Source organism: Lycium barbarum, chromosome 2 (genome assembly GCF_019175385.1).
Source record: "Lycium barbarum isolate Lr01 chromosome 2, ASM1917538v2, whole genome shotgun sequence".
Lineage (NCBI taxonomy): Eukaryota > Viridiplantae > Streptophyta > Magnoliopsida > Solanales > Solanaceae > Lycium > Lycium barbarum.
This window is the reverse complement of record NC_083338.1, coordinates 14,661,063-14,677,696: the sequence shown is the minus strand read 5'-3', so window position 1 is coordinate 14,677,696 and position 16,634 is coordinate 14,661,063. Positions and strand designations below refer to the sequence as shown.

Genomic DNA, 16,634 nt, shown 5'->3' with positions numbered 1-16,634 from the left:
CCGAATAAATTTTGGCAGAAACATATTAATAAAGCAGTGAAGATTTTATCTCTTCAAACCGAATAAATTTTGGCAGAAACATATTAATAAAGCAGTGAAGATTTTATCTCTTCAAACCGAACAAACAGTCAGCAAAGATTTTATATCTTAAAACCAACCAACGTTATTAAATCGGTAAATTTTTTATATTCTTTAAACTGAATAGTAACTTGGAGTAGAAAATCACGCAGATTTTAATCTCCAAACAGCAGAGTAGAAAATCACAAAGGTTTTTATTCTCCAAAAAAATTACTTTTTTTTTATTTCTGAAAAGAGTACATTTTTATCTTCTGGGAAAAAAAAGTACTTTTTATTTCTCTGTTATAAAATCGCTTCAAAAATATTTATTGCGATATAATATCTTTATATTATTTGATATTATTTGGTAGCATATTTGTAGGGAGATAATTACCATATATTAGTTAGTTTCCTTGTTTCACTAGGATCTTAGTTTCCTTGTTTCACTAGGGTTCAAGATTGCATCATATATATATTCTCTCTTGGTGAATGAATGGAGCAAGTCAAGATTGTATAGTTTCTACATGGTATCAGGCCACACGTTTTTTTTCTTCTCTTCATCGTAATTTCCATGGCCGGTGACGCCGTACCTCCTCCACCACCACCCAAAATTGAGTCTAATTCTCCCTATTTTCTCGGTCCTCAAGACCGATCCGGGGACTATATCACGCCTACTCGTTTCAAGGGCGCATCAAATAACGCTGCAGTCGGTCAGCACTTTACTTCCGATCAATGGAAGGCTATTACGGGATTTTTTGGTAATGCTACAATTCCCGAAAATTGCTTGAATGGTAAGTTTGATGTTTTTTCTTGGATTATTGACACTGGTGCTACTCATCATGTTACCGGTGAGAAATCTTGGTTGTTTGATGTCCATACTGTTGATTGTCCTATTGGTTTGCCTAATGGTGAAAAGATGCTTGCTTCTTTGGAAGGTTCTGTTTGACTGTCAGATAAAATCACCTTACATCATGTCCTTTATGTGCCTTATTTACGTTGCAACTTACTCTCCGTCCCCCAACTTACTGATAATTTACATACTATTGTCTCTTTTAATTCTTATATGTGTGTTATTTATGACCCACTGAATGAGCTGATTGGAACGGGAGTTAGGAAGGACGGACTATACTATTTTAGCAAACCGGACGTGGCAACATGTGTCTACTGTCGTGGCAACGTCCGCATTGGAATTGTGGCATCGACGATTGGGGCATCCTTCCGAGAGAATAGTTAAGTTGCTTCCTCATGTCAGTAGTGATAAGAGTAGTTTAGCAAAGGATTGTGAAGTGTGTTTACGTGCTAAGCATCTTAGACACAAATTTCCTTTAAGTGATAATAATGCATCTAGAATATTTGAGAAAATACATTGTGATTTGTGGGGCCCATATCGCCATGTTTCGTCGTGTGGAGCTCGTTATTTTTTAACAATTGTTGATGATTTTTCCCGAGCTGTTTGGATTTACTTGTTGGTTGATAAAACAGAAGTGTTTCCGATGTTTATGGCTTTTGTTGCTATGGTTGATCGACAATTTAATCAAACAATTAAAGTTGTACAAAGTGATAATGGTACAGAATTTAATTGTTTGATCGATTATTTTTCCGCCACTGGTATTTTGTTTCAAACCTCTTGTGTGGGTACTCCGCAACAGAATGGGAGGGTAGAGAGGAAGCATAAACATGTGTTAAATGTTGCGAGGGCTCTCAGATTTCAGGCCAATTTGCCTATTTTTTTCTGGGGTGAATGTGTTCTTGCTGCATCTCGTCTCATAAATCGTACCCCCACACCCAAATTGGAAAATAAAACACCTTTTGAAATTTTATTCAATAAACCTCCTTCTTTTGATGCTATTCGTACTTTTGGGTGTTTGTGCTTTCCTCATAATAAAAAAACTCAGGGTGACAAATTTGCTAGTCAGAGCAGAAAGTGTTTGTTTGTAGGATATCCATTTGGTAAGAAGGGGTGGCACTTGTTTGATCTTGATACGAAGGAATTTTTTGTCTCTCGTGATGTAAAGTTTGTGGAGGATGTGTTTCCTTTTGCTTGTCCGGAAGATGTTAATATTTCGTCTAGTTCTTTTGATGAGGGTGCTGAAATTGATCGTGATTTTATAGTGTACGGGGATGAATTAGGGGGCGAAGTTGATAGTTCGGAGGCTGCCGAGCAGCAGCCGCAAACCACTGCCCAACCAGCGCCTGCTGGCAGCCAGGCCGAGCTGCAGCCAGCGGCCACTGTCCAGCCCGCTGGGAACCCAGCGCCAGCTGCCAGCGAGGCTGAGCGGCTGCCAACAGCCACTGCACAGCCCGCTGGGAACCCAGCGCCCGCTGGCAGCGAGGGGGGGGGGGGGCAGCAACACCATACCCCAGTCACGAATGTGGAAGGTGGCTTGGGGCGTGGTTTTCGGGAGAAATTTCCCTCTGTTGTGCTTCGTGATTATGTGACACACTCAGTTTTTGCTAATAGTCCGTCCCCTACAACTCCTGTTAACAATCAATCCTCAGGTACTCCCTATCCTTTGGCACACTATATTAATTGTGACAATTTTTCTGTAAATTATCGTAAGTTTCTTGCAGCTATTATTTCGGGTAAGGATCCTAAGACCTTCAAAGAAGCCATGAAACACGAAGGTTGGAGACATTCAATGAAAGAAGAGATACGTGCATTGGAAGACAATGGTACATGGACTTTGGAACATCTTCCTCCGGGTAAGAAAGCACTTGGTAATCAGTGGGTGTACAAGACCAAGTTTTTGTCAAATGGAGATGTGGAACGGCTCAAATCGCGCTTGGTTGTGTTGGGAAATCATCAACAAGCGGGGATTGACTACAATGAAACTTTTGCTCCGGTCGCCAAGATGACTACTGTTCGAGCCTTCCTAGCCATTGCAGCATCCAAAAATTGGGAACTTCACCAAATGGATGTTCATAATGCCTTTTTACATGGTGACCTTGATGAGGAGGTGTATATGAAGCTCCCTCCCGGGTTTGAAAGTCCAGATTCTACGTTGGTGTGTCGTTTGCGCAAATCGCTGTATGGGTTGAAACAGGCCCCTAGATGTTGGTTTGCAAAATTGGTGACTGCTTTGAAAGGGTACGGTTTCCTTTAATCTTATTCTGATTATTCTCTTTTTACATTTACTAGAGGGAATATTCAGATTAATATCTTGGTTTATGTTGATGATCTTATTATTTTTGGGAATGATTCCGCTGCACTTGCAACTTTCAAAGCCTATTTGAGTGATTGTTTCAAAATGAAAGACCTTGGGTCTCTCAAATATTTTTTTGGTATTGAAGTAGCTCGTAGTTCATCAGGGTTGTTTTTGTGTCAACGCAAGTATACTCTTGATATTATCTCTGAAGCAGGATTGTTAGGTGCAAAGCCAAGTGGGTTCCCTATTGAGCAAAATCATAAACTTGGCCTTGCAAATGGAGATTTGTTGTTGGATCCGGAGGTCTACCGTAGATTAGTCGGGCGTTTGATTTATTTGGGGGTCACTCGACCGGACTTTCCATATTCTGTTCATATTTTGTCTCAATTCATGCAAGAACCCCGGATTGAACATTGGGAAGCGACCTTATGAGTGGTCCGTTATTTGAAAGGCACACCAGGACAGGGTATTTTGTTACGTGCCAACAGTGAGTTGACTTTTCAGGGATGGTGTGATTCGGATTGGGCGGCTTTTCCGCTTACTCGTCGTTCGTTGACAGGTTGGCTAGTATTTCTAGGTCAATCTCCCATCTCTTGGAAGACAAAGAAGCAGCACACAGTTTCTAGATCTTCTGCAGAGGCTGAATATAGGTCAATGGCTGCGGTCACTTGTGAGTTGAAGTGGCTGAGAGGTCTGTTGTTGAGTTTAGGTATACAACATCCCAAGGCAATCAAATTGTTTTGTGATAGTCAGTCCGCTTTGCATATCGCAAAAAATCCGGTTTTCCATGAACGAACAAAGCACATTGAGGTAGATTGTCACTTTGTTCGTGATGCAATTAATGAAGGTTTGATTTCTCCGTCACACGTTTCAACATCTTCACAATTGGCAGACATTTTTACCAAAGCTCTCGGCAAAACTCAGTTTGACTTCTTGCTTTCTAAGTTGGACATTTTTGATTCCCATGCTCCAACTTGAGGGGGGTATTGCGATATAATATCTTTATATTATTTGATATTACCATATATTAGTTAGTTTCCTTATTTCACTAGGATCTTAGTTTCCTTGTTTCACTAGGGTTCAAGATTGTATCCTATATATATTCTCTCTTGGTGAATGAATGGATCAAGTCAAGATTGTATAGTTTCTACAATATTATTGTATCAAAACTTTAGGGAGAACCTCGGTAGAAAGGCACTAAACGTTGCTGAAGAGCAACTACTTTCCCAAACGTTGCCAAGGATTTGATTTTTTTCCCCCTCTTTATGTCGGAAATTGCATCCTGATGTTCAATACTAACATCGCCACAAATATTGACTACTGTATTAACCATGATATTGTCACCATTACTCCTAAAGGGCACATGAGGTGAACACTGTACACTTTTTGACCATTAGAAAGACACTTGTCGCAAAACGGTACCTTTTCCAACTTAAATTGTTGGACACCCCCACACGAAACAAACCACCCCAATTGATGTTTCAACATATAAGAGCATTTTCTACGTGACTGTACCACAGGGAGTGGCATTGTGTTCAAACAAATCTTCAAACTATGAAACTAATGTCAGCATGCCGCAGCGTCTAATAATGTGTTGAAGTCGAAGTTGGTGAAACCAAACTTCTCTACAATTGTTTTTATCATGAAACACGAGTAGAAAAGTTTCAAAAACGTCCAACACAGAAATAAATATTAAATAAAAAAATAGATTTTCTTAAGCTTGTTATCTCTAAGTTTTCAAACCAGTAATTCAGTGAAGCAAGTAATTTACCAATAATTTAGTAAAACCCGCAATTTACTAAAAACCAATAACTTTCAGCGATTTACGAAAACTAGTTTCTGTTTTTCAAAATCAAAACCGTTAATGACAGAAATTAGATGAAACACAAAATTTCCGAGCCCACAAGTTTCTTGTGTGTCCTTAAGAAATCTAATCCCCTCACAGTTGTCAAGGTTAATGGATTAATTTCTCCCTGGATAGAACAGAAAACTATTCTGCGATAGCGGCAATGCAAATTGTAGAACTTCAGCGAGCTCAAATGGCGGCAGCAAATAAAAGCTTTGTATTTTTGCATATTCTCACCTTTTCCCAGATCTGTTTCTCTTTTCCTTGAGCAAACTTTGAGCTTCGTTATTATGAGTTTCCTGTTTTCATATTTTCTAGAGTATAACGAATTACTAGATAGTAATTTATTAGAATCCCAGCTATGGGTATCAGAAGAACGAGTTGGCTTCACAAGTTTTTTTTTTCCTGGTGTTCACTGTTCTCCAATGGAGGGACGTGGGCAGAGAAATAAATTTTAATTTAAGCCTTGCAAAAGTAATTTTTAATCTCCATCATTCCATCTAAACAAAAGAAATAAAAAAGTGTTCATTAGAAACAATGAACTGAAAAATACTACCTATAGCTTCTGATCTTCAAAAATTACTTCCACTAGTTAATTTGATCTTGTCACTACTTTCACCTTCTTAAAATATTAAATGATGAAAGCTTCTAAAGTTCTAGTCTGCAGAGTGTCGTTCGTGATGAAACAGAAGATGTAAACTATGGTTAAGTTATCTTTTTAACCAAGCAAATCTGGACCATTGATTCATAAGTGAGAAACTTGCAAGAAATCTAAGGAACTGGACCAAACAACGTACTCTCACTTTATGCCACCTCATTTATTTCTTGTCTCTACTTTCCCATATCCTCCCCACCCTCGCCCCCAACCCACCCACATTGCAAGCTGTCAAGAATAGATGTGATATGACAAAACGACGACTGAGAGAACCAAGAATCAAATTGGAGAAGTAGAAAATGAGATGAATTAAGGATTTAAGGTGAGTAAATGTGAATTGTGTGTGTGTGAGAGAGTGACAGAGATGGATGAGAGTGAGACATAGGAGTAACTACTTTTTAGTTGACACATAGTACATATACATTACTCTTTAGTATAAAGTGCAAAATTGACTACCTTTCTCTACCAAGGGTATGTGTGAGCTAGTCACTTTATGAGCCGGTATTCAATTTTTAGACTGTTTGAAATGTTATAAAAATGTGAAAAGGGTAAAAAAATATTCCTCTACTTTGTTTTAATGGTTAAAAATATTTTACGAACTAATTTTGAGTCATTTATGCTCCTGCCATTATGAAAGTTAACAAATATACCCTTCATTTGACGGAAATCCCAAATTGATTCAAATCACCCGATTTGACAAAAAATAACTCATTCTCCTATTTTACCCGCCCCGGCCCACTTCTTAAAATAACCCATTCTTCCTTCTCTCTCTTATTTTCTCCTACAATTCTCAAGCCGTCGATTCCATTAATTATAACCAGAAAGAAGATTAAGAAGTGGTTTTCGAAACCAGATAAATTTTATCTTTGTCAAACATCTATAATTTATAAACCTGTTATTCATTATTTGAATAGAAATTCTGTTCAAGCTCTTCCGTTACAAAGGAAAGCAAAGAAAGACGGAAACAAATGACAATCATTTTGGAAACAACCAGTGCGTACCTTTAAATAGTTAGTACTGCAGAGCAACCAACTAAGCCGATAAATAGAGCACTAACTTATCACTAACCTATGATCTGAAGTAATGGCTAAAAGAGTTGACCCCATTACCTAACTAATTTCAACATAATTAAGACTCCTAAGATGACTTAACTGAAACATAAAAATTGTAGCTCTTAAAACATGACACTAACTTTTGAATCAGTCAACGGCTAAAGAGAAAGTAAGTCTCCATCGACGGGCTTCATAGCTGGAGGAGAAAATATGAGAGAGAAAGAAGAATGGGTTATTTTAGGAGTGGGTCGGGCGGGTAAAATAGGAGAATGTGTTATTTTTTATGAAATCGGATTATTTGAATCAATTTGGGGATTCCCGTCAAATGAAGGATATATTTGTTAACTTTCATAACGTCAGAGACGTGAATGACTCAGAATTAGTTTGGAGGGTATTTTTAGCTAGTAAAACAAAGTAGAGGAATATTTTTGACCCTTTTCCCTTAAAAAAAAATAATAAAAAAAAAAGGCCACTTCTCGTAGTAGTTGGAAGCCAATGTACCTCTTACATATTTGAAATTGCCCCATTGTCTCTGTAACTTACAGCAAAAGGCGCTTCAGCTGCTTAGTGCCTTCTTTGTTCTATGCAAATTGTTATTGGACTTTGATGCCTCATTCATCTGATTATATATTCTGTAAATGGATCAACTCAATGTATATATTATTTGATAAATGTGTAAGCGAGAACCTCTTCAAGTCATTTTCTCAGTTTATTACAGGTGGAATGTATTTGGACTTTATAATACATGAACACTAGAAAAAACATCTATTTTAACATGACTAAAACAGGACATGATATAACCTTACTGGTTTTAGCTGTCCTGCATTATTGGTTCCAAACAATTCAACATTATTTGGTAATCTAGAGCCTGTTTGGATGAGCTTAAAAAAAGCAGCTGAAAACAGCTTATAAGCTGTTTTTTAAAGCTAAGCCAAATGGGTCAACTTATTTTTTTGGGCTTATTTTAAGCACAAAATGGCTTATAAGTTGGCCAGTTAAATACTCAAAAAAGCTGAAAACAGCTTATAACCTGTTTTCAGCAACTTATAAGCTAAGCCAAACAGGCTCCAAATTATAAGTTATTCTTCCAGAAGGAGGTTGTATACAGGAACTTATATGTACATCACATCGCCATTTATCTTAAATTCCCCGGATAGAAGTTCCTCAAAACCATTAGCAGAGATCTGATCCTCAAACTTGAATGGTGGTTGAAACATATTGCTAAAACCGCAATTTATGTCATTCCCATAGGTAACTTCATTCATCACTAGTGGACCATATTGCACGAAAGCATCTTCGGACACTGAATCGTTGCATCCAAAGTTATTCTTAGAACAATCTTGATTGCTTGTGTTCTTGAAATCTTGATCATTAAACTGATCTAACGAGAACCACTCGGAAAATAATACTTTGGGTAAATTGCTTTTCCAATTTTCTCTTGGAAAGTCAACATGTGACATGGATTGATCCGTATCTGCTAATAATGAACCTTCTATGTGGTCGAATGAGTCGAGATCATTTGAATTTTGGGAAGCCAATTTCATGGAAGAAGGTGAAGATTCTTCATTTCCTATATGTGGACTTTTTGTATATTCAGTTCTAGCATGTCCATTTTCAGCCATTTTGGCAACTTTCTTCTTTAGATAAGAGTGCCAGTGGTTCTTTATCTCATTATCAGTCCTTCCAGGCAAATTCTGTGCTATTTGAGACCACCTGTGGATGTACAGCTAGCCTTCATTAGAGACGTTACTATATGAATAACTACCATATTCCTTGAAATTGACATAAGTAGTCGTCCACCAAACTAATAGTCAGCAAATGTATATTTATTAATGTACAGTATACATAAAATATACATTTGTGATACATAAAAGTGCATATTTTTTGTACATTTAGCTAGCGAATGTAATTATTGCTGGCCGACCGGCCAAATGTGAAATTTGCCCATTTATTAAATCAACTCATATTGACCGGCTCAAGTTTAGCTCATCGAAAAATTGGGTTGCTTTGGGCTAAGTATGTAAGCCAAATTGGCCAATGAATTTTTTTAAAAAAAAGAAGGAATCTTGACATAATCTGATGTCTTATGAATTCCCAGAAATGGGAGGTATTGTGATAAAACATTGTCCAGTTATATTCACTTGTCACGAAAATTTTACAGTCAGTATTTGGAAAGGTCTAATGCTGTAGTTTTTGTCAATTGCAGCCAAGTAGGTGGATTATTATCTAATAATGAGAGCATATATACCAGAAGTCAACTTACAAGAATCATTTATCAAGTACATTAGTTGTATGATCCTTATTTAATATAACAGGGGCGTCTGTTGAAGCTGCTAATGTCTTCAAACTCTACAAGTGTTACTAGACAAGAGTTTTAAATTATGTGCGCTCTCCAAATTTATATATTATTCGCAGCACCAAATTAATTTGGCGTATAATAAGTTAGTTTTCATAGCAAGTTTAATATGATAATTTAAAAATTAACAATTTGTTATAGAGGATTAAATTACACTGATGGTATAAAAGTTGTTTGGACTGTCAGTATATATGACTTAAATTCAAATTAAAGGACCAAAGTTTCTTACTTGTTGCCTAACATGCCATGAAGGGTCAAGATTGTCTCTTCCTCTTCAGTGCTAAATGTCCCTCTCTTTAAGCCTGGCCTTAAATAATTAATCCACCTCAATCTGCAACTTTTTCCAGTCCTTTGCAACCCTAAAAATTAACAACAATATAATATTAACAGAAACATCAAATATGCATGTCAACGATAATTTAGAGTTGGTTTTAATTGGTAAATATCTTTTTTCTATATTTATATGTGTTGAATTTCTCCGTCATAACAGAAATTCTATTATTTGTTGACTTCTGTTGTGGTCCTATAAACTAATCCCAAGTAGTGCGTCAAAGATAACGAACTCGGCAGAGATGTACCTTTGTCATAAACTGAAGTCTTTCTGTTTTTAGTTTTATTTTTTCCTTTTTCAATAATTTTAAGAAAATAAAGATATTCAAAGCTATATAGTTAATCATACGTATATCTTTATTCTTTTTAACATTCACGCGTAAGTTAGGAGTTGGTATACTTCCTCTGTTATGTTTCATGTGACACTCATTTTTTTTAGTCTTATTCGAAATGTTTTTATCTTCGAAAATAATACTACCAATTTAAATTTCTCATTTTACTCTTAATACATGCTTTTTATAGCCATAAAAATGTCATGACATATAATCTAAGATTACAAGTTTCAACAATATTCCTTAGTTTTCTTTCTTTAAGCTCTCACAGTCAAACACGATCACATAATTAAATGGAACTGAAGTATCTGATTAGGATAATTTGTTTATTCTTGAATGAAATCACTATTGAAATGAAGCATTAAAATTAAGCAAAGGGCAACCAATGATGCAGATTTTAATATCAACATGGATGTCATAAAACAACCTTGTTTCTTTTTCTTACCAATGTAAAAAAGCTAATATAATTAACTTACCAATGATGACTATCTTGGTACGTATCACTTCGAAAAAATAATGAAATTAGCTATGAACTGTGTCGTTAAGTGGCTTGTAGCTAACATAATTTGTTGATAATCTGTCGCTAAACCATCGCTAAATAAGACTAGTGACGAATTGTGTTCTTTAGCTACAAAATTTGTCTGTCGATCACTAATTCCTAATTTTTTAGTAGTGTTATCAAAAGTAGAAAAGTTATTTGGTGAAAAATCCTTACACTAAATAATAAGAGGTGAAGATTCAAATTCTGGCAGGAGTAATAGTGTGTGACATTTCAAGAAAATTTGCAGAATATGTAGTAAAATTTAGCTAACCAGCATTGATTGGCAAGGAGCTCCAGCAGCCATGACCATTCTTGAGTATGTAGTCTTTAAGCTTTTGGTCTTCATATGGAGACCATAATCCCCTCTTATGATTTTGCTTAATTGGCTTGTCCACTTGCTTATTGCACCCCATTTTCAAACAAATGAGAATCAGAGAAAATCAGGGGTAGAGCTACAGTATCAGCTACAAGTTCAAAAACAATATGTATATGTTTCACAAACTTGTAAGAAAAAAAGACATGACTTTTATATATTTGTAGAGAGAGATGGGACAAAGAAGACTTGATAGTGAGGTTATATTAGCCGACCAGGTATTTAAAGGCAGGATTAGTTGAGACTAATTACTTAGTTTTAAAAATAAACCAAACAAATAAAGTTAAAAAGGCACTATTTGTTCCTGCACAACTCCAGTAATTCCTCGACCGACATGGATAAATAGGTGAAAATGAACATTAGAAGTTACTGTACAAAATTTTTGTCATCTAATTGACTCTAACAATATACTCCTCCGCTCCATTTAATTGATTCTATTTCGACTATTACTCAGAGAAAGCGATCAAACAATTCCCAATCTTGATCTTTGCAGATCAAATCATCCATCTAATGTATAAAAAGAAACTTAGATATTTGGGGAGAAATAGATATTTGGTCCTTTATAATTTTTTTTTAGTTTTATGACCTTTTTACAAGAAATCTTCATTTTTTACACATAAGATATCTGAAAAAACACATAAGAGATATGAAAATGTTATTTTCTTCTATTCAAATTGTAAGAGGCCAAGAGATCTTATATTTTCAGTAAAAATGTTTTGAATAATTAGTGACGTTGACTTGTAGTACTTTTCTTGTAATTTTTGAATATATAAATTTTATTAAAAAAAAGAATTTATATCCAAATTCATAGTCAAAATTAAATATTATAATCCTCTTACTCCAAATCTTTTTACATAAATTGGGATTGACGGGGTATGTACTTATATATGCGTAATTAATAGAATAATTATCCATTTAGGAGAATTTTAATGAACTAGAACCAATAAAGAGAAAAACAAATAGTATCCATTCTTGTGTCATTCAGCAGGCCTAAACCTACCTGACAGACACCACTAACGGTTTCTGGAGGCTTGTCTAGTACATATATGTTTCAACTCATGTTTCTAATTCTTGAAAAGATAACATTCCCTCATTTTCATTTATTTTACTGTGTAGGAAGTAATTTAAGAAAGAAATATAGATTTTTAAAACTTCATATTTAAATCAACGTCAGATATTGTATGACCATAAATCATCTTTTTAAAGATATATGAGAAATTTAAAGTTAAATTGTTTTAAGTATAGAATGGTAACATTCTTTTTAGACAGAAAAGAATGAGTAGTCTAATGATTTTCTTGAGTATCAGTGAGTTTTAACATGTGATATGTTGTATATTTAATTCGCTATATCAATAATTAATGCTTATAGTAATAGAAATGACAGAATACTTGCCCCTAAATTTGACGCGTTTTATTAAGATTCCCTTAAACCTTATTTGGTCTAAAGTACGCCTCTGTACTTGGCTTTTCTATAATCGACCTCCTCAAATAATAATTGGTCCTAATTACCCTCCATATACTTGACTTTTTTATAATCGTTACCTCCTCAAAAGAAACATGGTAAAAGAAGGAAAATTGGTAGTTGTATTTTAACGGAGGAACAGAGAAGATATATATGGAAGTACATTAAAAGAAAAAGTGTTGGAATGACTAAATATAAAAGGAAATGATATTTCAAATTCTTTTGCACATCAGATTAATATGATATGGCTGTTATATTACGCTCTCACGCACGCACCAAACATCATTTGAAATCACTTGGATTGTAGAAATGTCAAGTACAGAAGGGTAATTAGGACCAATTATTGTTTGAGGGATAAAGATTATAAAAAAAGCCAAACACCAAAGGTAATTAGGATCATACATAGTTTAAAGGGGACTTAAATAAAACTCGCCAAATTTAGGGGAATTTTTGAGTATTCTGCCCAACAGAAATTTATCAATTGTAACTGCTTAAGTGGATAACCATTTTTTACCTCATGAATACATAGATCTTAAACTTTTCTTGAATTACCTGGTCACCAAATTAAAATAACACAAAAGGACTTGGTATGCACCCAGTGGTTCTGTAACTACTCTCTATATCTGGCTACTCGGTTCTGTAAACCACTTCATATATTTATTTTATTTTCTTCCTTCCCTCTTTTCTTCTGCCTTTCCTTCAAGTAAAATTAAAGAATCACCCGTGTTGAATAAATCTCAACCTAATCATATCTTAAAGTTGTTAACTTAATTGATCTTCATCATTTTATGAAGCTTCTTCGTTAATGAAAACACCCACTACAGACAGTATACTTACAACTCGTTGAGTTGAACAAATAAAAATAATTTGTCAATGTTTATTGATTTATAGCACCGGTCTTCTTTTGATCGAGAAAACAATTCAAAAGGAAACCTTTATTTGACTGGTTCTAGATAGCAATATTATAATGAGTTGGAAATATGAATTTAAGAGGTCCACGTGGTTTGCCTCATATAAAAATGATGCTTCGAATTCGTGTTAAATCCCAGTTGAGAAAATATAAAAGCTTTAAGGTTTTTTGCAAAATAAATGCATTACAAGGCTTTCATGTCAACCCAGCTTTTTATTCGGCTAGGTAGGATAATCAAAATTCAAATGCATATCGTAATAGTTAATTATGTTTTCAAGCCCCCCTTGTATTTTCGTAACATATTGGCGTGGCCTAACTTTGCAGACGTTGACTTTTTTCAACATTCACGTGCGTGAAAAGAAAAGAAAAATTCAAATTCTTCAGCAGCAATTAAATTTTAATTTTGTTCTCACGACACATGGATTGATTAGAACGATTAAAGTTGTAGTTTTTCTTCTCTCGGATATTTTGCAAGTCCAGAGTCAGGAAAATATTGGTGTTATCTTCACTAAGTCTACAGTACTTCATGTGAGTTCTTCCAGGTCAAAGCTTGGAGTAGTGTTTTTTTAAAAAAAAAACATTTTAGGGGGAGTCTGAAAAAATAAAGTTGATTCTTTGAAAATATCGTACTTTCTTGGAATCCTTCTACAATGAACTATTATATATCCTGGATACTTATCACGAAGATATGTCTTGCAATTCTAGATTTTTTTTATTATAAATTTTCTGTCCGGTTTCAGTACACACTAAAGGAGAAAACACTCCATATCAAGATTTTTTTCATTAGATTCTTGTTAAGTATCTAGAAGAAGAAAATGTTAACCAGGATTTTCTTGTGTAGCTAGAATTATATCTAGAACTATCCATGGAGAAATATAAATAGGGAGGGCAATCACTGAAAATATTTTATTAGCCCAGGAGATCCTAAATGACATCAAGATGCCTAACAGAGGGAAGAATGTTGTTATAAAGCTTGACATGACCAAAGCTTATGACAGAGTATCCTATCATACCTTTGCCAGGCCTTGAAAAAAATGGGCTTATCTGATGAATGGGTTAGTCTCATCCATAGATTCATTACTAATAATTGGTATACTATGATTGTCAATGGGGAAAGACGTGGTTTCTTCAAGTTAGGAAGAGGTCTAAGGCAAGGAGACCCCCTATCCCACTCTTTGTTCATTTTCAGTGCTGACTCTTGTCCCAAATGCTCAACAAGCTTCAAAATTCTCCAGGTCACAAAGGACTCTTTAGGAACAATAATGGCCCCAAATCAACCATCTTACTTTTTGCTGATGATACTATTCTCTTCTGTAATGGGAGCAAGAAGTCTATGAGGAAAGTTATGAATACTTTAAAGGAATATGAACTTATCTCTGGACAGCTGATAAACAAGAGCTAAAGTAACTTTTCCATGGATGATAACACTGATGCTGGTAGCATAGTCAGAGTTCAACAAGCCACAGGTATGAGCCATCATTCTTTTCCTGTTACTTACTTGGGTTGTCCTCTCATTGTAGGAAGAAAGAATCTGACACACTTCTTAGGAATCATTGACAAGATCATCAACAGAATCAGAGGAAGGCACACTAAGCTACAAACTACAGGCCGAGGAAGAGCAGTGCTAATTAGACATGTTCTATTGGCTTTGCCTATCCACCTTCTATCAGCTGTACATCCTCTTAAAGGAACTTTGGAAATCATTGAGAAATACATGGCTAGGTTTTTCTAGTCAGGACAAGACAGTGGAGGCAAGAATCACTGGGTATCATAGGAGAATCTTTGCTTTCCATATCAAGGAGGCACAAACTTTAGGAGGCTCAAAGACACTTGCGAAGCTTTCAAAGCCAACCAGTGGCGGAGCCTAAGAAATTCCAACTCTCTTTGGAGTGAATTCATGAAAGCCAAATATTTCTGGGATAATCATCCTACTACAACATAATGGAACAAAGGGAACCCACATTGCTGGAGAGAAATATGTGATACAAGGAAAGAAGCAAATGACTATATATATACTCTGGAAGGTGGGAAGAGGGGACATCTCTTTTTGGTATGATAATTGGTCTGGTTTGGGACCACTGTTCATGGAAATGGACACCAATGAGAGTCTCAATCATATCCTTCTTAATGAAGACTTCATTAATGGAATATGGGAGTAGGATAGGCTAGAGACTCAAACTGATGATAACCTTAAAAATAGCATCATAGATATCCATCTCATTCTGGATACTCAAAAGAATGACAAGGTTGTTTGGACCCAACTACTAATGGCAAATTTATAATGGGATCTGCTTGGAGCTTATTCAGACAGAAAAGGAGTCAGAGGAGCATGGAGAGCAATATTTGGCAAAAGGCTGTCCCTTTTAAAATGTCCTTCATCACATGGAGAGCAATACACAACAACCTTGCTACAGATGACAGAGTTGCTAGACTAGGCATCAATGTTAATTCAACTTGTAGCTGTCGTGACACTGCCAACCAAACATTGGACTTGGAGACTGCTTAACATCTCTTTACTTTATTATGGGGAGCATGCCAGAAGGATCTGGCACATATTTGCAGGATCTCTTGGGATTGGATTTAGAAACATTTCTTTGAAGTTAATTCTACTTAACTGGTGGAACCACAAAGATACCGACCCTATTAGTGCATTTATTCTCAAAAACCTCCCACCAATCATATGCTGGGAGATTTGGAGAACTAGATGCAGTAATAAGCATGGAGCAGAAAAATCATTAGTTTACAAATCAAAGTCTAGCATTATTTTCTCTATTTTGCAGATGCTAAGGAACAAAGTCAGCAGCTCCAATTTTGAAAATAGCAGGTCAAGCATATGCCAAGCCTCTGAAGGTGCTAGCTTTCAAAGGATCAGCACCCCTGTCAGATGGTTAAAACCGCCAATGGACCAGCTTAAATTAAACACTTATGAAAACTTTGTAAATGGACATTGTGGAGGTGGTGGCATCATTCAAGATCACTGAGGAAACATCCTTCATGCATAAATCATTGATTTTGGTCTAGGAAATATCAACATGGCAGAAACAAAAGCTATGCTTTATGGGCTTAACTGGTGTACTATCAATGGATACTATCAAGTAATAGGGGAAACTGATTCCCTTTTGTTATATTCCATTTTAACCGGGTTAGATTAGAGTACAACATATTGGTGATTCCTAAATTAATTAACCAATTTAAGGAGTCACCACCTAATTAATTTAGAGGTGAATTAGGACACCTGTCAATTACTTAATATTAACTCCGTTTATAATCTACTAAACCTAAGATTCTAGATAAGGGTTCAATTAATCTAAAGGGAAGGTGTTAAGCATCCTTTAAGATCCGTATTAAAACGGTTAACCGACCGGACTTAAATCGGTTAAAGAAGGAATTTTCAACTAATAAATTATAAGTGATAAATAATTGAAACAGTTAGCTTTTCCATAAGACCAAAGTTTCAAAGGCAAAGCTTAACTTATAAAACAGGAGTTAACAAAAAGGAGTTTGAAGTAACTTAAGTTAATATCGTCTTAACTTAAAATAAAGCTCAAAATGCATGAAAATGTTCAAGGAAAAA

At 35.4% G+C, this 16,634-nt stretch overlaps 1 protein-coding gene across 1 annotated transcript; it reads right to left on the bottom strand.

Moving 5' to 3' along the window:
* Window positions 1-7,458: 7,458 nt before the first annotated feature.
* LOC132629349 (transcription factor LAF1-like) lies at window positions 7,459-10,805 on the bottom strand. Its single transcript, XM_060345026.1, has 3 exons — window positions 10,587-10,805; window positions 9,342-9,471; window positions 7,459-8,469 (listed from the first exon to the last, which is right to left on the bottom strand). Exons 1-3 carry the CDS (start codon window positions 10,726-10,728, stop codon window positions 7,869-7,871), a joined length of 873 nt encoding a protein of 290 aa, XP_060201009.1. The 5' UTR covers window positions 10,729-10,805; the 3' UTR covers window positions 7,459-7,868.
* Window positions 10,806-16,634: the final 5,829 nt, after the last annotated feature.